Consider the following 23,685-nt stretch of genomic DNA (forward strand, 5'->3'; position numbering starts at 1 on the left):
GGGGGAGCGGAGGGAGGGACCTTACCCCTTTCTCTTCTTAAAAACTACAAATCATTACATTTTCAGACGATGCCCTACCACAATATTTGCGTCAAGTTCAAATGACAGTCAAGTCTTAGAAGCCTGTATACACAGCTAAGTAAACGACTCCACACGGAGACAGGACCGCCTCACGGCGTCTCGTTGAACTCGCTGTAGGCCGAGGTATCAGCATCGGCACGGCATTAATCCGGACCCGGGTCCCCCCGGCGCTGCCCAGCCATGTGGCCACAGCGATTCACACAGAGGCTGTGATGCTCACGCTAACTATGGGCGGGCACAAGTCAAGTTAGCAGAGACCACGTGAATTAAACCATAAGCCAGAACAATTACTTCCATCTGGTGTCCATATAGAAGCTCATCAGCGTTCACAACCATTCCCTGGGACACTGGCCATTAGTGAGGAATGACCAGGTAATTAAATGGCGCACCCCAAATGAGAGCAAATCGAAACAGCAGGGATAAACTTTCTTTTCTTAGCACCATCTTCTCAGTAGTCAAAAGTCTGGAATGTCCTCTCCCGTTAGGGTGAGTTCTGGCTCCCCTGGGGTCGCTGGGCCAGCCTGCAACTCAGTGTCTCCACAAACAAAACCGGATACTGGCCCCTGGCCCCCAGCCCCAGGAGATTATAAACTGGGGGGAAGCACCGTGCTCCTCTCACGCCTCTAGAATTGCCCAGTGATTTGGGGCTGGGTGAGGGGTAGGGGAGCTGCAGAAGCCAGAGTCTGTGCCCCTACCCCCAGCACTGCAGCTCTGGGGGTTCCTGTGCCCACACCCCTGCCCGCCAGCATCCCTGGCTCCTCATCTGTCCGTTGTTTAATGACAGTAGCAAGAACCCTCCCGGAACCAAGTCCTTTTCGGCTCAAAGCATGAATGGAAAACTGTCACACTTAGGACTGAGTGTGAAAGTAAGCATCACAGAAAGGAAGAGTTTTAGTCAATTGAGTAATCCTGTTTTAAAAATTCCTGGCATCTCCATCTGATAGTAAACTCGATAGCTCTAAGATGTTTTCTGTAACTGCAGATTAACTTTATCCCACTCAGAAAATCTAAGTAATCAGGCTATTTTAATAGATTTCCCTCAGTAATAGCAGGATTAAAATTCATACGAGCTTTATAGACTAACACAGATGCCTGTGGATTCAGACTACTCAATAAGAGACTCCCACAGCAAGATTCATAAAATTGTCTGGAGTGTTGTCAATCTGTCTTTAGCGATTTTTTAAGTGGGTCCCCAAAGAACATACCGTTTGACTTTGCCAATTTCATCATAGCAGATGGCTCCCCGTGTTGTGTGAACAGACAAAACAAAAACCAGCATTTCTGTCATCCTCCACAAGACGCCCTAAAACAAAAACAACTACCGAGAACAAACAGTGAGGCGTCTGTGTTAAAATGCTGTTTTCAGTTGGTAGCCCGAAGCAGGTGTATTTAACTTTCAAGGCACTCCTCATGGGCGAAGCTATTTTTGGCTCTAGATTAACAGCTTTTAAACATTGGAAGAGCTCAGAGTGAGCACAGGCTATTATTACTGACAACTGAGAGGTGGGAGGAACCTGAACCACAAACCAAAGCCGCGACTGTCCTCTCCTGGGGGCTGAGCTACGGTCAAACCAGTGCTGCCCGCCCACGGCCAGGCGCACCGCCAGGCTCACCTCAGAAAACTCCAAGGACCCGCGTCTGTTCGCCCCCTGTCCGCAGACCTGCTGCCCACGGCCTCCTCAAAGCAGTTTCCCGCCCTCACTGAAATCAGCGGGCGCCTACCAGCTGGTTGTAGTCTTAGCCAGTGAACTCTCACTAAGCCTTAGCAACCAATGTATTAGTGCCCCAAGGATATTTACAGGTTAAGAAAGGCCATTTTCCAATAGAGATGAGTAGCAGACTGATAAGACTTCACGTGAGTATAATGGTTTGGGTGGCTTAACACCCATCAGTTATTGAGAAACAGCAAGCGGACTAATCAGGAGTGAAAGGACCCAGGTAGTAGACTGCAATTATCTGTCTGTGGAGGGGGTGGGGAAATAGGTTTACAGTTGTTCTTGTTCGTAGGGAAAATAATATATAATAAGTAATCATTCAAGAATAAACTGTGTTTCCTGTACTCACAGCTGTAAACCTGCTTTTGCCCCACCCTGTGTGTGATTCAAGCTAGTTAAACTCCTACTCTCTCATTTAAAAACATGAGCAGTTTGGTCTCAAAGGCCCCTTCCAACTCCAAAGTCTGGGATTCTGTAAGCCTTCTCCTCGGAGAACGTAAATTCCATCCATCCGCAAGACATGACAAGGGGGGCGGGGGTATTCTTGACCTTGACTCTTAAAGCATTTAGAGCCAATTAATTCAGTGCACAATCCAGGGGAGCCAAATTATATTTAATCTTTATACAGAAATGGACCAGAAGGAAGCTTAGTTTTAGATCGTTGTTTATACTTTCTATTCAGAGATTCCTTCAATAAATCATAAAACCGTTACCACAGCAGAATGAGGTCAGCCAGGGTGGTTCCTGGAAGAAGCAAGGCTGACAGGATGGAGACGCCTGTCCGTCAGTGACCTTCACCCCTTCAGTGTCACACACTTATCTCTCTGGTTCCATTTGCCACAAGTGCGGGCTTATCATCACAGTAAGTTATAAAGCGCACCTTCTGAAGGTTACCTTCACCACACCTCCTATTTGATGACAGACCTGTCGGCTGTCAGTTTGCACCTCCCGGGGCCCATCCCAAAGTGAAGTAACAGCACCCAGCGGAGTCCCATGACCCTGACCAGGCAGCACCTGTGGGCCCAGCATCCCTACACAAGTGTCCATTGTGTTGAGGAATTCATTGGGAACAGGAGTCCTGCTCCAATTACCATAGAATTGGATAGAACCCCTCTTTTCAGATTTATAGCAACACCCACTGCCACTGGATGGCGATTTCTGGAAACTTGTGGTGAATGCTAGAGCTTTCTAGTGGATCCAGAATCCCCACAGACAGCCAATTCAAATAATCCACCAACAGACAAGACTTGGGAAGGCAAGTTACCTACATTTTAGTGCATCTGAAAGTCAAGAAAAAAAAACCACAATTTAAATCTTTTTGTATTATTCCAAAGCAATATTTATATAGACCTTCACAGTTCTCAGAATAAAGTCATAGGAAAGACAGACATTCTTTTTCCTCGTGTCTGGACCAGGAAGCAGCTGGGGACAGAAGGTAAGAAACTAAGCAGAACAGGACACTGGATGCCCTGTGTCACACACCAGTGTGCAGTGGGGCCCCAGAAATCTCATTCCCTGAGCTCTACTCCCTTCCAGAAAGACATCATTTGAGAAAATTACACTTTAACTAATATGACTAATCTATTGGAATTCTCATTAGAAACCATTTGTATTGGCAGGTTCAGGAAAGGAGATTGAAATTGTTCACCTTCCTCTTCTCCTCTGTCCATCGTCCATAATGCAAACTCCGCTTTCCCTGCTATCAACAAGGGACTTGGTATGACTCTTAAAACATTTCAACATCCACCTAAGGATGCTTTTTCTAAAATTCGGCCGATTTTTTGCTTTGAGTTGCGAGCTAAAACTCGGGTTATGAACCAGCTTCAGATACCCCACTGCTAGTTGGCGCAGCGAACGTCACAGTGAATGCCACAACATCAGCCCAGCATCATGTGTCTGACTTGTTCACTTTAAGATTTGACATACGAGTAATTTGAGTTACGAGCTCCGTCACGGAACGAATTAAACTCGTAAGTCAAGGCCCCAATGTACAAGTAGATTTCAGAGACTATTTGATTTTATTTATCCCATTTGAACAACACTAAGTGCCCACTCCTGGGACCACATCCTCCGGACAAAGAAGCCGGCCCTCGCATCCCTTCACGTACGCTTCCTCTCCCCCCTATAACAAGGAGCATTAGCAAAAATGTTGGTAGAAAAATTCCATCCGCCCATGCAAAGGCATCACACCCTGCTTGTAATGAAGCCATGATGTGGCCTTGTTCAGCCCACACAGCTTCGTTAGGAATGCCTGCTGTGGATCCGAGCTACGTGTGTGTAAGGGCCTGTGTGTGGACCGAGGGGTATTGCTAAACATTACCAAACATGTGTGATAGTGTGAGTTTTGTACTAACTAAAGTATTTGTATCATAAATAAGTGTAGTGAAGCCAAGGGCATGAAGAAAAATAAAAAGTGAATTTTCCTACTGCCTTGCAGTGTGGCCGTGCACATTACACGTCGCCGAGTGAATCACTTAGATAACAAATGTCTGGAGGGTAGTTACACGACTCGATCTGTTTCTTAATTAAGAATGATTCCGAACACAGGAGGTCTCTAGCCATCGGTCACTGTGGCTTAAATAATGTTATCACAGATTCTACATAGGTAGGTCCAAAATACAACTCTGAAATGAAATGCTGGGCACACTCAGGTCAGATCCAGTTCACTCTCCCTCTATCAGACACACACAGCACCATGTTCTCTAAATGACAGGTCAGCAAACGGGAATTCAGAACCGGCCCCAGGAAAACACAGAGGCAGCTGCCTGAGGTGATCCTGTTGTGTCTTTCTTGCCCCCTTTTCTACCCAACATTTTCTATCTTCTTCATGCCGCTGTTCCGGCGTAACGCTGGGCTACGTGCCCTCTTTCCTCCCTTACACGTAAGACTCCGGGTGCATGGCCGGCGCCCAAGGCCCGTGTGTAGCCCAACAGCACCTGCTGCAGCCACTCGGCGGCCTGCTGCCTCTGGAACTCAGTGAACATCACCAAGCACCACAGGAGCCGGGAATCACGCAGGTGCTGGGAACTAAGCGATGAGCGAAGCAGCCAAACATCCAGCCCTCGGGCCACTGAGGGGAGAGAGAAATAACAAGCAAAAATGTTACTGTGACCAAGAGTGCTAAATGCTAGGGAGACAAACTAAACACGCGGGGAGGACAGGCGTCAGGAGAGGCTGCAGGGGCTCACAGCGGGCTCACAGTCTCGGCTCAGGTTAGTGAGCATCTGTATCTGAACACTGTTAAGCACTCGCAATATCCCCACCAAGTTACCCTAAAACACAGACAGAGAGTTTTTAGTAGAATGCAGACAACCCTATATAATAAAAGCCTGGGTGGTGTCGCACAACTCCGTCACAAGATGGCCACCGCCACGTCATCACAAGACTCCGTCACAAGATGGCCACCACAGGGGGCTGGCAGGGGAGGGCAGTTGGGGGCAACCAGGCCGGCAGGGGAGGGCTGTTGGGGGCAATTAGCTGGCAGGGGAGCAGTTAGGAGCCAGCAGTCCCAGATTGTGAGAGGGATGTCCGACTGCCTGACCCTGTGGGATCGGGCCTAAACCGCAGTCGGACATCACCCAATGGGTCCCAGATTGGAGGGGTGCAGGCCGAGTTGAGGGACACCGCCCCCCCATGACGAATTTCATACACCAGGCCTCTAGTTATTTATATATTTTTTAAATCTAACTTCAAAGTGTTCGGCCCTGCTTTACATAACCCAATGAAATCCCACTGGTATAAAAGACAGTTAAGCAATTTTAGAAAACTGTAGAAACACATTATGGCTCCCAGATTGGAGGGGTGCAAGCCGAGTTGAGGGACACCGCCCCCCCATGACGAATTTCATACACCAGGCCTCTAGTTATTTATATATTTTTTAAATCTAACTTCAAAGTGTTCGGCCCTGCCTTACATAACCCAATGAAATCCCACTGGTATAAAGGACAGTTAAGCAATTTTAGAAAACTGTAGAAACACATTATTTTCTTAGGTGGCTCTCTGCTCATCAAAACAATATAAAAGGGGGTGGCTAGAAACGTATCTTTATTGTTGAGTGGAAAGCATGACACTTCTTAAGATGCTTTATAGGGACAGGACAAATCCAAATCATTACTGTAAGGGAAAAAAAGTTAAGTCACTGAGAAAGGCAGAGTGGTGAGGGGAGGGGGGCGGAAATGACAAGATACCATTCCAAAACCAAACAGCTTCCCTTTTATTAATGCTCAAGAAGTGAATTTTGACATCAATAAGCAAAACAAATGAAAACATCAAACTTGTTTGTATAGCATCTGTAAACATACACATTAATAATCCTAATCTAAATATGAGAATTATTCTGATCTCAAAATGCAACACTGAATTGTGTTCCATTACTGCTTCTAACTTACAGTGTTTTATAGTCAACAGGAAGAATTATAGACACCCAAGTTGAGTATAACCAGGGATTTCATGTCAAGGTATAAATAGAGTCTTTAAGAAATAAGCTATATAATAAAATAAGTTTACTTTTGAATAGCAGTACAGTCATTTTCTTCAGTCAATAAAAATATTCCTTGGTTATAAAGCAGCCTTATTTTGCACATGTATTTCAGGAAAATAGCTCTAACAATATTTGAAATGCCACACTTCTTTTTTAAAAGGCAGCGAAGCAACAGAATTCTGATTTTAAATAGTATATTGTAAAATAGTTCAACCTAGATTTTCTAAGCACAAAGTAAGCTCCATTCTGAAGGAGGATTTTAATCTTATAAAGCAAACTGTTCCGATATTTCTGCTGTAGATTAAGGTCTAAATATCTACAATTAGGAATCAATCATTACACATATAAGACCATAAACTTCAATACATATCCACAATACAAATGCTTGGCATTATCACCTCACTGTTATGAAGAGCAGTTTGTCAACACACGCTCAACAAGGAAAATAAAACCATGATGACTCAGCCCCGCAGCTGTAACAGAATGGTTTTCAACAAATGAAAATACAAACAGCAACAAGAGCGAACACCAGATTTATGAATAACACAAAAAAACGAGAAATCATAAACATTTAAATGATTAACTACTACATTCTTCCTAACACATCTTAATTTGCACTCTTCTCTTCAATATAATTTTTTAATGTTTTTCATACCCAGGAGGAAATGATGGCAAAGATGAAAGTGCATCCTATGGTGAAAGTGCTTCGTGTGTGTCTGTGTGTATTTTAGAGATCTGTCCAATAAGGAAGTTAAATAAGTATGTGCAAAAAACCCTCATTATGACTTGAACTCGTAAACCTAATCATAGTTTTTATAATTCATCCCGATGAAGCAGTCACCGACACAACGAGAAGGCTGAGAGTAACTGCTTTGTACAGAGGAAAGAGCGTGAGCCACGCTCAGGAGACCCACGCTCCGGCCTCAGGCCTTAGCCATCTAGCCAGCGGCTGTGGGTGAGAAAACGGCTCAGAGTCCACGTCTGTGCAAGGCCCCATCCAACTCCAAAATTCTAACCTAGCTTTCGATGAGGCCCTCCTGAAAGGGCAAATAATTTTGCCCCAAATATGAAAAATACACTAATCACAGAGCTTCTTATTATACTACCAGTACAGGACGAAACGAAAACCCCAAAATACTTGACAGGAAAAGGCCATGTGAACATCAGATTTAAGCACAAAGCTGGGCAAACCCGCACGACCAGGAAACACCCAGTACAGTGGGGCCTTGACTTCCGAGGGTCCCGACTGAGGAGGTTTTGAGATACCAGCTGTCTCTCCCCCGATTTTTTTGCATTGAGTTGATAAAGTAATTTGAGTTAACGAGCTCCTTAACGAGCTCGGTCTCCGAACGAATTAAACTCGTAAGTCAAGGCCCCACTGTACTGTGTGCACAGATGAGACAGAGCAACAGCAGCAGGCCACCCACGGGCACATTGACCCTATGTCTCGGAACTGTCTTGGGTCTAAAGCTTCAAAAGCTTTTAAAAACGCTTCTTTCAAAACTGTTCTGAGGGAACCATGACCCCCACAGTCCACAGTGCTAGCTTTTCAAAGGAGTCCCTCTGGATTGTAATCGTGGTTTTTAGGAAGACAGCCATATTTTCAAATTTTAAATAGTGGCTAATTAAAGTCGACATTTGCCTGACTCTTTATTCTATATCTTACATACACATGCATGCATGTATGCACACACACACACACACACGCTCACTCACCGAACACGCCAGGAGTTTAACTCAACAGTTCTCATCCACGAGCTTCGACCCATTTATTCCGCGGTAGGTTACGCGGCTCGGTCTCACCAGGACGCCGTGGTTCGGCTTGCAGGTGAAGTAGCGCGTGTCGCCCACGGCTCCGTCGTTCCTCCCCTTGGCGCTCCGCAGCTCGAGCCCCAGCCAGATCCCCAAGGCGAAGTCGGTGGGGCCCACGTAGCGCACGGTGCCCATCTCGTTGGAGCTGGTGAGCAGGACCTGGGAGCCCTCGTGCAGCCTCGCGCCGCCCTCCACGCCCGGGGCCGAGCTGCTCCAGCTGCGGCGCAGCGCGGTTTTGGATCTGTTCACGGGAAAAGGAAGAGCAGCTCTTACACCTGAAGGCCAGGTGATGCGACTCACCGTCTTCATCTCCACTGCAGCTCGCAATTCAGTCACAAGAGAGAATACTTTGTGTTTACAACTTGAGTTTTTTAGTCTAAATAGCAATAGTAGAATCAACTTTTGTTTGACATTTTAAAAGATTTCCCTTTTGACTATTTTAATACTATACTAATCTGGATTTAAGAGAGAGAGAGAGAGAGAGAGAGAGAGAGAGTCCTGGCTGGTGTGGCTCAGTGGGTGAGCATCATCCCGCGCACCAAAAGGTCACTGGTTCAATTCCGGGTCAAGGCACATGCCCAGGTTGTGGATTTGGTCCCTGGTCAGGGTGCATATGGGAGGCAACCAATCAATGTTTCTCACATCTATGTTTCTTTCTCTCTCCCTCTCCCTACCTCTCTCTCTAAAAGTCAATGAAGACATATTTTTAAAAAATATACACACACATATACAGCAAACACCCACCCAGCCCTGCTAAGACAGCATCTCACAGGACCTCCCGAGCCTCAGGGTGTGGGGTAAATAAATGTAAAAGAAAAAGAGAAAAAGAGATTCTCTCTACAAGAAACAAACCAATAAACAAACATGCATTTTGAGCAGCATACTCCCCAGGCAGAGTGGGAGTAATTTTTTTTACTAATAACATTACCTTAAGCAAACAGGCCTGGCATTGCTTTCATGCACTGCTGCAAACAGTAAATCAATTTTCTGACTAATTAAACAGTCTAACAAAAATCAGTCCACCCTATTCAATGATAACACAAAGCGTAAATTCCTCCAACCTTTATTAACAGGACTAAACCAATTCGAAAACATGTGCAGTGCAGCACCTTCAGTCCCGGCGACATTTTTAACAGAACTCCTCTCGGTGCACTCATCCACGGTTCCCTAAGTGATAAATCCTACCCCGCCAAGTGAAAGGTACAAAACCCCCCATTTCGTCCTTCACAGAGTCCCGCCCAGCTCCTCTCGAACGGTGTGTTTCTAAACCTCCATACTCACTTGGCAAAAGCGTTTCTGCGGTTAATCTCTTTCTGGGAAGAAGCCGAAGTGGTACTGAAGCTTCTCCTAAAACCTAAACATGCAAGTTAAGGTCAGAAGAGGGGAAAAAAAACCGCCATGTGCAGTCCTTATTAAAAGTTATCTTTTATCATTCCTCCTGCAGATGTTCTGCTAGTTCAGATGTTGCTTTGGAAAGAGAAAGCACAGAACATAAGTACATCCCGAATACAGAAGTGGTTCAGATTTCACGACAAATTTATATCTGACCTTTCTCAGACAAAGTGCACGTACATGAGCAAGTTATGATCATGACATACATTCGGAAGTTTTATTAGAAAGGTTCTTGAAAGCCAAATAACACTGAAGTATATATTGATAAAGCTGAATCTTTTTTCTCAAATATTAATCTTGATAAATCATATAAAATAGGATAAAAGATTTAAAAACACTATTACTAAATATATCTAATTTATTCAATAATAAAATTTCAGAGCTGATGAACTGCTGCCATCCCCAAATGAGAGTGTAATCTAAAAAGTAAAAAAAGATTTCACAAAAGGTAAATTTCTAAAAAGATGTTTTTAAAAAGAAGGGACTTCCAGTTCTGCAGTTAATGCAGACCCAATGAATGAATCTCTTGACTAAAGCAAGTATCATTTAAAATAACTATAATGCATTTAATACTGTGGAGCTAACACAAAAGGTCCAATTTCAAAGAGGCCAAAACCTAAAAAGAGAAACCATGAGAGGTAACCAAGCACCAAAGCCATCTGCCATCTCGAACCACAGGTGCCACTGACTTCTGGGGACCGGCCACCGCCTCGCTGCTGCCCAGGACACAGGGACGGCCAGCCAGCTGCCAGCAGGGGGACTCTCTCCAGACTCCTGGTTCAGCGAGGGTCCCAACCCGCTCCCCTCAGTGTAAGGTTATCAAGAAACAAAATGAACACCATTTGGACAAAGACAAGGGTCACCTGAATGCTCAAAAACAGGCAGCATTTCCTCCCTCAGAACTTAGGGTCATGTGCACAGTTCATTTTGTCTGTGTGACATTTTAAAAGCTGCAGAGGCTATAGATTGAAACAGCCCCAGGCTGGGCAGTGCCTCGAGACAACAGGCAGAAGTAAATAGGAGGCATCAAGCTAGGCCTCACAAGTCCCCATCCATTAGAGTGAAAGGAGTATCTCACAATAATGAACTACAAACCCACAGCACAAAGCACCGTAAGCTAGGCTCGACAGAAACAGATGGCGACTCCGATTCACAAAGACATCAAATACTGAATCATTTGACATAAAATAAAAGATAACAATGAAAATGTTTAAAGACATATAAGAAAAACTTGAAAATATGGAGAAAGAGTAAGTGACAATAAGTAACAGATTTACAAAAAAAAAAAGAAACCTTTATAATTAAAAACTTTGTGGTTAGATTAAGCAACAGAATAAACATCGCTAAAGAAAGAACCAGGAGTCCTAACAGGTTTGGCTCAGAGGATAGAGCAGCCACCTTTGGACTGAAAGGTCACAGGTTCGATTCTGGTCAAGGGCATGTACCTTGGTTGCGGGCACATTCCCAGTAGGGAGTGTGCAGGAGGCAGTTAATGGATGTTTCTCTCTCATTGATGTTTCTAACTCTCTATCCCTCTCCCTTCCTCTCTGTAAAAAATCAATAAAAATATTTTTTAAAAAAAGAAGAAGAAGAAAGAACCAGGAAATGAAAAGATGGATCTGAAGATACCAGATGCTGTCCAGGGAGACAAAATTGTGAAAAAGCCGGAAGAGGCATGGGAAAGTGAGAAAGGCTACTGTACAGCTTGTCCGAGTTTCAGAAATAGATAGTAAAGAGAATGAAGGAGAAAATACTGTAAGTATATAGACAAGAATTTTTACAGAATTGATCAGATACTAATTCCGAACAGGATAAACAAAAGAAATCCCCACCTACACACATCACAGTGAAGCTGTACAACACCAAGGAAATAGAGACCTTGAAAAGCAATCAGAAAGAAACAATAAATCACCTACAACAGTGTGGATTGGACAGGCTCGTAGCTGGCTTCTCAAAAAATACAGAAGACAGAAAATTGTAGCATTATATTGTCAATGTGCAGGGAGAAAATATCTTTCAAACTAAAATGTTCACTGCGTTTTCGTTTTCCCCAGTAAAATTATCGCTAGAAAAGACAAAAACTTCGTACAAACAGACCTCTTTCTAAAAGGACTTTTAAAGAATATACATGAAGTAGAAATAAAACAATCCCAGGTGGAAATTTTTAGGATAAATGACAAGAGCTATTTGTAAATATGTGAGCAAATTAAATAAACAATGATTACATATAAAAACTATCATAATAATGGAAAATTTGTTGGGGAAATAAAATAGAAACTGAATAACTCAGTTTTAAAACTTTTCTATTATGATCAATGAGTCTCTCTAATCATTGATGTTTCTCTTTATGTTTCTCTCTCCCTTCCTCTCTCTCTCTGAAATCATTTAAAAAAAAAAAAATCCGCCCTGGCAGCTGTGGCTCAGTTGGTTGAGCTTAGTCCCAGGCACTGAAAGGTTGCGGTTGATTCCTGGTCAGGGCACATACTCAGGTTGGGGGTTCAATCTTCGATCAGGGAGGCATATGGGAGGCAGCTGATTGATGGTTCTCTCTCACATCGATGTTTACCTCTCTCTCCCTCCCTCCCTCCCTCCCTCCCTCTCTCTCTCAAATCAATAAAAATATATCTTAAAAAATATCAGAAAAGCAATCAGAAATAAAAGATAAATAAAACAGAAAATGAATAAGTCAGTTCCTATTTTATTGAGAACTAAAAACAGGAGTTAGGGGGAAACACAGGCCATTCTGTCATTCAGATAACTGTCTTCTTCAGTTTGGGGGCAGGTGATAGATGTGATTATGATTACATAAACTATACAAATACACTTTTACACTTTTTTGTATACATACATACTTCACAATAAAATGCTTCAATAAATAAAAGCAAAGGGATAGTTATTAGGAACATAAAACTGTAATCTTACCAGGATAAGAATGAGTCTGTTTATTAGAAGAAATTTCTGAAAGTGTGTCCAGGGAATCTGTTACTCTGTAAATAAAACAGGTAATACAAACCTTATTAGAAGTTGCTGGTCGTCAGATTTGAGATTGGCTCTTAACCGAGGTTTCACACTAATGGTTTTCTTATTTCACTCATTCAACAAACATTTATTGAGCACCTATTATGAGCCAGGATAAACTTCAGTCTAGCATCAGAGACAGGCAATAATCAAACAGAAGATACCTTCTGTTTATCCCTTCTTTGTTATCTAACAATAATTTATATAGAAAAAGTCAACTTAAAGTGAATTCACTTAAGATAGGGACCTGACTTTACTTCTTTGTAAATTTATCTTCAAGGATGAAACTAAAAACTATGAAAAAAAGTTTATTTTCTGTTAAATTTAACAAATGCTATAGTTGTAAAAATATCACATTCTTTTTTTCTTGTTAATCCTCATCCAAGGATATTTTTCCATTGATTTTTTTTTTTTTAGAGTGAGAGTGGAAGAGAGAGAGATAGAGAGAGAGAGAAATATCAATGTGAGAGGGATGCACTGATTGGTTATCTCCCACTCACACTCCAACCAGGGCCAGGGATCAAGACTACAACCGAGGTACATGCCCGTGACCAGAATTGAACCCGGGTCCCTTCACTGTGTGGGCTGACACTCTATCCACTAAGCCAGGGGTCCTCAAACTTTTTAAACAGGGGGCCAGTTCACTGTCCCTCAGACTGTTGGAGGGCCCGACTATAGTTGAAAAAAAAAACTATGAACAAATTCCTATGCACACTGCACATATCTTATTTTGAAGTAAAAAAACAAAACGGGAAAAAATACAATATTTATATTTGCATGTGGCCTGCGGGCCGTAGTTTGAGGACCCCTACACTAAGCCAAACTGGCTAGGGCATCACATTTTTAAATTTAAGAAAGATATCAGCTGAGTCTGTAAGTGTGTGATTTTTCTGATAAAATTATATGGCTAAAACAATTCAACATTTTTTTTACTTTATATTTGACTCTAAGCATAAACATAAAGGTCACTTTCCTGACAGGTTTGTCTTTTTTTTTTAACTAGAGGCCTGATGCACGAAATTCACAGCCCTGCCCCCTGCCTGCTGGTCACTCCAGAAGGTCGTTTGGCCATCTGGTCTAATTAGCATATTAGCTCTTTATTATATAGGGTATTCAAATCATTATTTTTAAAAGGCCAATCCTAACAGTCTTATTTTCTTTCAATTGTTTGCTGACCTAAATCTGCAAAGCCTTCACTGTCAATCACTTCCTCCAGCACACTGCTACCATCAATAAATACTGCAATTCTTGCAATATTTGCAATTTCATCCTGCAACTTATATGCATCTTTTTTACATAATATTCATCATACAGCAATCAATGACAGACTCATGAACACAAAAAATATGACTTGATGAAAAGACAGATACTTGAATTAAGTGGTGATGGATAGTTGAGAACTTAATTCTAAAAGTGATTAGTTAATTTGTAATAAGGATCTATTAGTGAGAACTAAGAATAAGAAAATTAATACTATGCGGATGCCCACTTGGGCAAAAAGATGGCTAGATAGTTTTCTTAGAATTTCTCTAAAGAAATGTTGGTTGATTTATATGTTATTGGAAGAAAAGGTATAAACTAGATGAAAGTTGGGTGTTAGTAGAAAGCCTCCACGCAGAGGCACTAACATGTGCAAAGATTCTGGACAAGAGGCACATTTTTTAAATAGAAAAGGGGGGTGCGGGGCAGGGAGAGGGCAGGCTAGCCACAATCTGGGAGAAACGCTGTGCCACTATTTTATTAAGACTGTCCTCACGCAGCCTCTAGTTTTAAATTCTTCCTTCTTCACTACAATAAATTCAATAAAAAGGATTAAAAAATTCTTCCTTATGGAAGATCAGTGGTGTCTTTAAAGAGCTCCAAAGCTGGTTTAAATGAGAAACTCCTCAAAATCAGGGACCATGTCTGTTTTATTTGCTTACAGAATGCCTAGCACAGCAAAAAGTGCTAAAAGACACTTAATAGTATTTGATGGGGATGAATGAGGCAATCAGAAGATGACAGGAAGACAGCTGGATCGAGACAGCAGTTCATTTAGAGAGAGTGAGGGAGCTCCGTTTCTTTTAAGAGGGAGCTGCTTTTAAATGAATCACCTTAAAGACGACGAAATGGAAGGCAAGGGGAAAAAAAACAAATTAAAAAACATGTGTTCCATTAACAAAGCGAGAAAAGGATGAAACCATGTAAAAGAAAGAGGCTTCATAATCTAAAGGAGAGGAAAGGCTGTTACAGCATAAAAAACACTGCGCTCGACGTGATCAATACCTGCCGCGCCTACAGGAAGCCACCCTATGTTCTCTGGGTAATCGAACGTGAAATGAACAACCCCTGTCCTCCTGACTAGGAGACAAATAAAACTTGTAGGAGACCGTAGCAATGTGTTAATGAAGATTTTTCCCAAGTAATATGAGAACCCTGAAGATTGTCACATTCTGCATGGGTTTTACTCCCAAGTCCATCACTGTAACATACAGGCCCTGCAGAGAGCCACGGGGCCTCTTTTAACCATTACTAGACCACATGGGCTCAAACCCCCACCGGGGCTGTGCTCAGTGCACGCATCCCTCAGCCTCTCTGTGCATGGACAGAGGGATAATTAACGTGCCTGGCCCGCAGGGTTGCTCTGCGGCATGAGCAGAGCGCCTAAAACAGTGCCGGCTGACATCAGTGCAGCAGACGGACATGCTCAGCCTCTCCCAATCCATCCTGTTCAGCTGTGTTCTTGCGCACAGACATGCCAATCATTGGAGGAATTCTGTTGGTGGCTTGAGTTTTTATAAAAGCAGCCCCTTGCCAAGAAGGTGCCTCTCCTGAGGAGATGGGGGAAATACGTACAACAATGATTGCTTATCAAAGATCTGCAGAAGCCTCCTGGAAGGATGCAAATCAACTGGGGTCAATGGGCTGGGAACAGAGAGGTTTCAGGTCTTCCTGGGACCCCTGCTGGTGCCCAGCGGCTGCTCTCGCCCCTCCCATTTCCCCTTCGCTTGACATAAAAGAAGCCTGAACTCTGCACTTTCTTAGGATGGATTTGAGGAATCCCATCTTCTCAGTTGGTGCCTTCTCCATCAATAAACCTTTCTTGCTCCAAATTCTGGCGTTTTGAGTTTTGGCCTTTTGAAATGTCCGGCACACAGACCTTGAGCCAGAAACATAAATGCTAATCATTAGCTATGACCTCTTTTTCATCATTATAAAATGACTACCAAAAAATCCAGCAACCTTTCTAAAAGCGAGGTCTTCGAAAACAACAACAAAATAGCAAACTGGGCTGGGGTGGGCTGCGCCATTCACTAACAGAGGAGATCAGAACACGCCCCCCACAGGCCATTCTGAGAATTATTTTGAGCTGAAGATCCATGAGAATCAACACATGCAGGGGCAGACTTTCTCTGGATGCCGCCAAAAATGGGTCCTCCATACACAGAACTCAGTGACCGACTCAGCCCAGGAGCCTAGAGTCGACACCACACCCAGACAGACATCCTCACAAACTACACACCAGGACAGACATTGGCACAAACCCTCCCACCTCCTGTCCATTTTCCTAAGTGCCCATTCACCTTCCCTAACAATCATTTGCTCTCCCATGAGTAGCCTTCCCTGCCTCCTCCGCTATTGAGATGCTCTATAATGCTCCAACCTCGCCACTCCTTTGGCTATTCATTTCTTTCTGTGATGCCCCGTGCATATAAAAATAAAACCTAATAAACTTGTAATATCTTTTCTCCTGTTAATCTATCTGCTGTTAGTTTAATTCACAGACCCCCACCCCAGTCCAGCTGCTGATCCTAAGCGTGGAGGAAGTTCTCCTCCCCTACACTAGCTATAAGGCTTCAGCTGAATTACTTTATCTCTTCCACGCTTCTTCACTTGCAATATGGGAATGCTAATAATAACGTGCACTGCACAGAGCCCACTGCTCATTAAATGCTCAGTAAATGAATGGATTAGCTCCTGCAATTCCCCAACTCAGCTGACCAAATACTTATTAGGGTCAAATAAAGCAACATTTAATTGAAGACACTTTATAAACTGGAAAGCATATATTAAATGCTATATTATTACTATATAATAAAAGCCTAATATGCTAAGTGTCTGGTCGTCCAGTTGGCCGTCCAACCAATCAAAGCGTAATATGCTAATGATATGCTAAGGCTGCTCAACTGCTTGCTATGACATGCACTGACCACCAGGGGGGCAGACAGTTGACTGGTCGACTAGTTGCTATGACGTGCACTGACCACTAGGGGGCAGAAGCTCTGACCAGTAGGTGAACTTGCTGCTGGAGTCCACGGATCGATAGGGGCCAGACACGCCCTGGAGCTCTCCTGCGGCCCCTCCCCGGCTGGCCAACCTCCCATGTCTCTCCCCAGCCTTGATCATGCACCGGTGGGGTCCCTTGGCCTGGCTGCACCCTCTTGCATTCTGGGACCCCTCGGGGGATGTCAGAGAGCCAGTTTCGGCGCGATGGTGAAACGACCAGTCGTTATGATGCTTACTGACCACCAGGGGGCAGACGCTCAATTCAGGAGCTGCCCCCGATGGTCAGTGCACTCCACAGGGGGAGCACCACTCAGCCAGAAGTCAGGCTCACAGCCGGCAAGCACAGTGGCAGTGGCAGGAGCCTCTCCTGCCTCCACGGCAGCGCTAAGGATGTCCGACTGCATTCCCCGAGGGCTCCCGGACTGCAAAAGGGCGCAGGCTGGGCTGAGGTACCCTCCTCAAGTACACAAATTTCATGCACTGGACCTCTAGTCATAAATAATAAGAAAATTATATCAAGTACATCATAGAAGAAAATTAATACAAAAATTGTAAGTCATTATTTAGTATGAAAAATAGAGAAAAGCAAATGGGTATAAAAACTGTTAAACGTGCCAGGAGGTGGTCACATAGTCTAGCTGGACGTGAACTGGAGGAGACTCCCATGGTGTAACTGCAGACCTACCTCGTGAATGTGGTTATACCACAGATGTTATTTCCTACTTAAGATTAGCATCCCACTTCCCACCAAACCAACCTCTTTCAGCACCTAAGTCGTTCTAAAACAGCACCTGGAATTTCATGACGACTTGATTTCTGTTCAGCCTGATTTTTTGAAACCAGAGTGAGCTGGTACAAAAGTGTACTATGCTAAGAGGAGCCACTGAGGAGGTATATGACACATAAATACTTGAAGCTTCACTTCCCCCGAAGATCTACTGCCTATCTATTTTTGTGAAAACTAAAGAAATCAGAGGAAAAGCCGTTTTGGTCCCATTAGGTTTGCAGGAGGATGAATGGGGCGCCTGGAGCAATCAGAGAGCATTTTCACTTTTGTTTGCATGCCAGATTAAGCTCGCTGCTCCCAGTGTTCGCTGCAAACGCCACTTCTAATAGCCTGCACGTACTCATAGGGTTTGCAAATGAGGAATAAAGGAGGATTTTAAAATTGCAAATCTTCAGCAAAGCAAATTTAGCTTTCCATGAGCCTCCTCTCTGAAGGCAGTGGCTGGTTAACCCCCTGAAAGAAGACAGGAACGTAATCGGTGCACGTCTTCGATATAAAATTAGGGGCTCTAACTATAAACCATGGCAAATTACAAGAAGTTCTTGTGAATAAACATGAATTCCATTCTTCCTCACCTTTGTACCCTGGATGGGGGAGCAAATATTCCATATCTTGGAGAACAACTAAAATACTGCACGCCGCCGACGGAGCCATCATTCTTGCCGTGCGGCTTCTCAAGCTCTATCCCGTACCACTGTCCTGGAATGAGAATGGGCGGCTTTAACGGCATCTGCACTGTAGCCAAGCAGCTATGCTGTTACCCAAACCCAAAGTCTAGATGGTTCCGCAGCTTCACAAATGACCGAAATGAGGAACGATCGTCATGATCATTCAGCTGTCAAAGGGTAACATTGGAAAAGTTGAAAACGAACAGGGAAAACGTTTTACAAAGCTTCACTGCAGAGTTGCACATTAAGAGAGAAAGCTAAAATGCAAACACAAATTTGGCAAGATTGGCTGTAATGCAAGTAGTATGACCAAAACATGTCTGAGAGTCGTGATGAACCAGAGCTTGTCCTGTGCTGGGGGACATGGGCTGTGTCAGTACTGAGATGGATAAAGGAACCAGCAACCTCTTCATTTTACTCCCAATGTTAGAACACCACAAACAGCTCTTCAATAATTACAGGAGGACACAAATCAAATGAAAAATATGGTTAGACATCACAGTAGCTCTTCTTTTTCTTTCTGTTTTTCCCCACTCGGGGTGAAAAGAAATATTCTTTTTAATCTAAATGAAAAGATTCAGGTTATCTAAGAGGAAGGATTTTCAAAAAGGCTTTTAGGTATTTAAAAGGGTCTCCTCTGAGCAAAGTCATAGGATTTCATTTTCTAGGGCCTAAAATGACAGTCGGGCGGTAAATATTAGGTAAGTGGACACATACTCCTAATGATTCTCAAACTGAGGGTGACTCAGACCAGTTAAAAGTACCAAAAAATCCATTTTTTTAATTAAAAAGGAGAATACAGTACTAACTGTATTTGGTTCCTTACAATCAGTATCAAATAAAAAAATAAGGATATAGATATTGAGAAATTTATTGCAACTTATAAATCCCCAAATACAAAAATATTATTTCCTTCCAATTACTAGTTCAGAGAGACAATTATATAATGTCTAAAAAGACAACCTGGAAGTTCTTAGTATTTTTCCCTCTTATACTTGAGTTCATTTCCATAGTATGGGTTGGAAAGATTAATTGCATGACTGTTTTGTATTAAACAGTCCTACTGTTATGCCCAAGCACAGAGCAATGTATGCAAACCTACTGCTTGGCTGTAACTAATGGCCTAAAAGTAGGTCATCACATTTCGGAACGTCACTAGCCAAGCTCACCTGGTGGCCGCTGTTATTTCTCTGAGTGCCAGAGTTGGAATTTTCCAAGTTTTACTTCCTTCTGCCGTTGATGATTTCCTATATAATTTTTTGCATTTTCCCTTTTTACCAATAATATACCATGCAACTACTACATGCTTACCATGTAACTCTTGAGAATGTGTAACACACCAAAAAAAAGGCATTATGACAACTGTTAATAACAGTGACTACACATTGTCAGGTCGTGGTGAGGTACAGATTTAAAAGACAATATTCTTTCAGAGGTGGCACTGATACAAATGCTAAGCAGGCTAAACAAGACCCTCTCCGGGCTAGATCTTATCATCTATAAAACGCCGAGATATGACCAACCACTGCTCCACAGAACTAAATGACGTAACTTTGATGCCACGAGAAATATATGCTACTACTTTGTAAAAGGCAGAATGACTTTAACAAAGTGTCTAACTTTTATTATATTTGCTTATTACGTCCCAGATTTCTAAATGCTTCCCATTAGGAATTTAAAAATTGAAAGTCAAACTAAACGATGAACTGCATCCAGCAAATCAAACCACGCCACCCTTGTCTAACATAACCACAGAAAGGAAACTCAAAAGACATACGGGATTGTGGAAATCAACCTACCTCTGGGATTACTAAGTTTTTGAAAACTGTATTGAGAACATCCTAACTATGCTCAATTACTACCTGGAGGCCTAAGAGAAACATGAATTATAAAGCATATGGCCCCTCTCAAATCAATTAGTTGGACTGCGATTACAAGTGACGTTAATGAAACAAGAATGTGTGGGGAGACAATGCTGCAGGCGCTCGTGCTTCCGCATGTTCCGTGGACAGAGGCGCTACCTGGCTTTTCATGGGAGTCTGTACAGAGGACAGGCGTGGAGGAAACAGGCAGAGCCTCCCCCGGAGCGAAGGACAGGCGCTTACTACAACTACTACAACTTACCATGCAACTACTACATGCTTAGTGTGAAGGTGCAGGTTCCTTAAGCTCACAGCTCCTCTCCCAGAGCGTAAACCATGGGGTGTGCAGTGTCACTTGGCCCCCTACCTCACCTTCGAAACTGGGGCCCCAGGAACAATTGCAAAAATAAAAAAAGAGGTGACACTGGCTCCTGCTATTGCTGTGAGCACTGATGTCCTCTGTCTCTGACCCAGGAGCCCCATTGTCTGCCAGCACCCAGGCAACCATGGCCATCTACCTGGTTAGCTTGCAAATGGGGTAAAATCTCAGAGCCTTCACAGGCTGCTACAGACTTTATAAAAAAGCATTGTCCTAGGCAACCTGGTCCCTCCATGCAGCGATGCCACCACGTGTCAAAGCAGCACATTGCTCCTTACACACACGAACGTGGTTTCACTCAGCTGGCTTCCCCCTGAAATTTCAGTCACTGGAAATGCAAAAGGAAAACAGCCTTTCTTCTGGAATCCCCACAGAAGTCTAGGTGGGAATTAATAGAGAAACACACACACGCGTTCCTAAGGTCCCGGGCGCGCAAAAGCTTCGTCCTTTTCCTGTGCACCTGGCTTGCCTTCCTCTGATACAAGCTCTGTGCAGTGAACTCGCCGTCTGCTCATTTTCAAGATGATCCTCAGCCAGAACCTAATGCTAACGTGTCTGCTCTGTCGTTGCGCACACTCGGCCATCAGTGGGAGCGAGACCGGAGGGTGACAGCCACTTCTAACACTATCGGCAAGAAGATGTATGGATAACAGTCAACTGGGTAAGAACAGTCTGCGTTTCAATCATTGTTGTGCATTTCCTGCGCCACAGCTACCAATGTTCCTCAGAAATTCTCTGTCATCGCATGTGACATGTTAAGCCTTTTGGACCCTACAGAATTCAGGCGGGACGAAGACTGCGCACACGAGTTACCTGGAGCAAAGTTCGTCGTCCCGAAAAACCTGATGGTGCCGATCCGCTGGCCAACCACCAGCACCCTGTCCCCCAGCTGGAGCTCCCCCGCGGGGCGGGTACTATTTGCTCCAGATGTTGCTGAAGATTTCAAACCTGTGTCATCGGTTGGTGGGGGGAAGGGGTTAGGGCAGGAAAAGAGGAGAAAAAACAAAAGGGAAAAAATAAGAAAACACATTAGCCAAAATATCACTCTGTATTCTAGCCAGTCCAGTTGGCTGGAGATTTCGATATACGATGCCTTTCATTATAGATCGTCTACAGCAGCGCGTTCTAACCTTTTCATCTCCTGGCACACATAAACTAATTACTAAAATTCTGCAGCATGCCAAAACATATATTTTTTGCCGATCTGACCAAAAAAAAATCGATGTAATTTTGATTCCTTCATACCATTGTTGTGTTGGCTGCTGTCATTTTTTTATTTGACAAACTAAGGGAAAAGAGGTCAGTGCCCCTGAGTAAGTAGTCAGGAATTGCATATTTTACAAGTTCTTGTAGCACACCGGCTGAAGATCGCCGATCTATAGTTCTGTTTCTCCCGTGTGAGGTCAAGCTACTCAAGGAGATGTGAAGAGCTGCCTGAGAAAACTCTGGCCGTGGGAACTGAACACACACAACTCCTGATCAACTCTGTCCAGACTGCCCGGTGGCACCCTCTCCGAGAACAGAGGCTGGAGAGTAAGTGCTTTTGACTTTGTCACAACGACTCAGCTCTGCTGTTGTAGCACAAAAGCTGAGATAGACAGAGTGGGTGTGGCATGTTCCAATAACAACTTATTTACAAATATTTGGTGGCAGGTTGGATTTGGCCATGGGCTGTCACTGGCCAATTGTAAAATCCTACAATTAGAGTTGTTCACTGGGACTCAGTGTAAATGGCACACATAGGAATGTGATTTGAGGTGAAATTGCTATCAGGTTCCAATGACTGCATCTGATTTCCTTATTGGAAACAAAACCCCTCACCTTGACTCAGACCTAAACCCTGAAGTGCCCTGTGGAACACCAGCAGTCCTGGAGAATACTGCCTAGAGAGCTGTCCAGTTATTACAGAGAAAAGGAGTGGCTTCTCCACCCCACCACCAGACAGAACAGCTGTCATCTGGGGAGGCCTAGAGCCCCGCAGAGGGCGCGGGGTGGAGGGCAAGTCACCCTGTGAAAGGGGAGAAACTATGGCAACAAATAAACCAGGGGAGGAGGAGGGGGGAGGCCTGGATAAAGGGCAATGCTAAACAACCCTAGGCCCTCAAATAACTAATATCCCCATAGCACTTCACAGTCTACAGCATGTTTTTCATAAGAATTATGAAAACTCAGAAATTAACTAAGACATGGTGTTCACAGGAGGCAGGAGGCAGGTGGCACACCTGGACTAAATCCAAACCCTATGACCAGAAATCGTCAGGTTCAGGTTGCACAGATGCTGGCAGGGTTCGCAGCTAGTTAAAATCACATCGGAACAGGTTCTCACAGCCAACCTGTAGGAGAGCCTCCGACCCTCCCTACAGAGTTTTAAATAGTGGGTAAAACTAGAGAAAGCATGCGTTTAAAATGTGAAGATGACACAAAAGCATGTGCAGAAGCCAATATGCATGATGTAAGAAACAAAATTCTGAGGGTGAGAGCTCTAGCATCAAATTACATGAAAATGCTGAGTCCTATTGGGAGCCGTAACATGAAGAGACTGGCACAGGCCCCGTCTGAGCGACAGCACAGTGCGGTCGCCCACACTGCAGCAGCGGTAGACTCGCTGGTACTGAGAGGAAGGGTTCAGCTCACTACCGGCTGCCAGGAGAGGTCTGGGGCCCCTGAGGCGTGGGGAAGAGCTGACGATACCTGGGACAGAGATGGACTGAACAGCAGCAGAGAAAGCAGCAGACAGACCTGAGGGTGAAGCCCGGGGGAGCCACTTACACACGGCCATGACTTACCTCCCTCCCTAAGCCTCTGTTTCCTCATTCATAAAATGAGGATGATAACGGTACCTACTCCATAGGTTTATTTTGAGAATTATATAAAATAAGGTACGTAAAGTGCCTAGAATAGTACCCGAAATAGTAAGTATACAGTACATGTTAGTTATGATTTGGTTTATGTTGGAGAAGAGATAAGGAAGATAGCAAACCATACATTTCCAATTATCTGAGGATGTGTCGTAAAGCTCTATAACGAACCTTACAGGGCGGGAGGCCTCAGACCCATGGGGAAGTGAAGTCAACCAGACGGGTGGAAGGCGTAAGCAGGGCACTAGGCGAGAGGCTGAGAGGTCGAGCACGCTTACGAAGGGGAGGGAGGCAGGGCCGTGGGGGACACAGGGGAGGGTGCAAGTAGTTCAATCTGATTGAAGTCAAGGGTTCCTTCTACACATTT

General features: G+C 43.9%; 1 protein-coding gene across 2 annotated transcripts in view; it reads right to left on the reverse strand.

Moving 5' to 3' along the window:
- Positions 1–7,592: 7,592 nt before the first annotated feature.
- Positions 7,593–23,685, reverse strand: part of CLIP4 (CAP-Gly domain containing linker protein family member 4) — a 55,925-nt gene continuing 39,832 nt past the window's right edge. For both annotated transcript variants that reach the window (XM_015566349.1, XM_015566348.1), the window contains 5 exons: positions 21,274–21,408; positions 18,127–18,250; positions 12,403–12,467; positions 9,370–9,442; positions 7,593–8,329 (listed from right to left, as the gene is read on the reverse strand). In XM_015566349.1, the coding sequence (XP_015421835.1) occupies positions 8,014–8,329; positions 9,370–9,442; positions 12,403–12,467; positions 18,127–18,250; positions 21,274–21,408 (713 nt within the window). In that variant the 3' untranslated portion in view covers positions 7,593–8,013. The remainder of the gene's footprint in view (positions 8,330–9,369; positions 9,443–12,402; positions 12,468–18,126; positions 18,251–21,273; positions 21,409–23,685) is intronic.

The sequence above is a fragment of the Myotis davidii genome, unplaced genomic scaffold (assembly GCF_000327345.1).
Source record: "Myotis davidii unplaced genomic scaffold, ASM32734v1 scaffold238, whole genome shotgun sequence".
Taxonomy (NCBI): Eukaryota; Metazoa; Chordata; class Mammalia; order Chiroptera; family Vespertilionidae; genus Myotis; species Myotis davidii.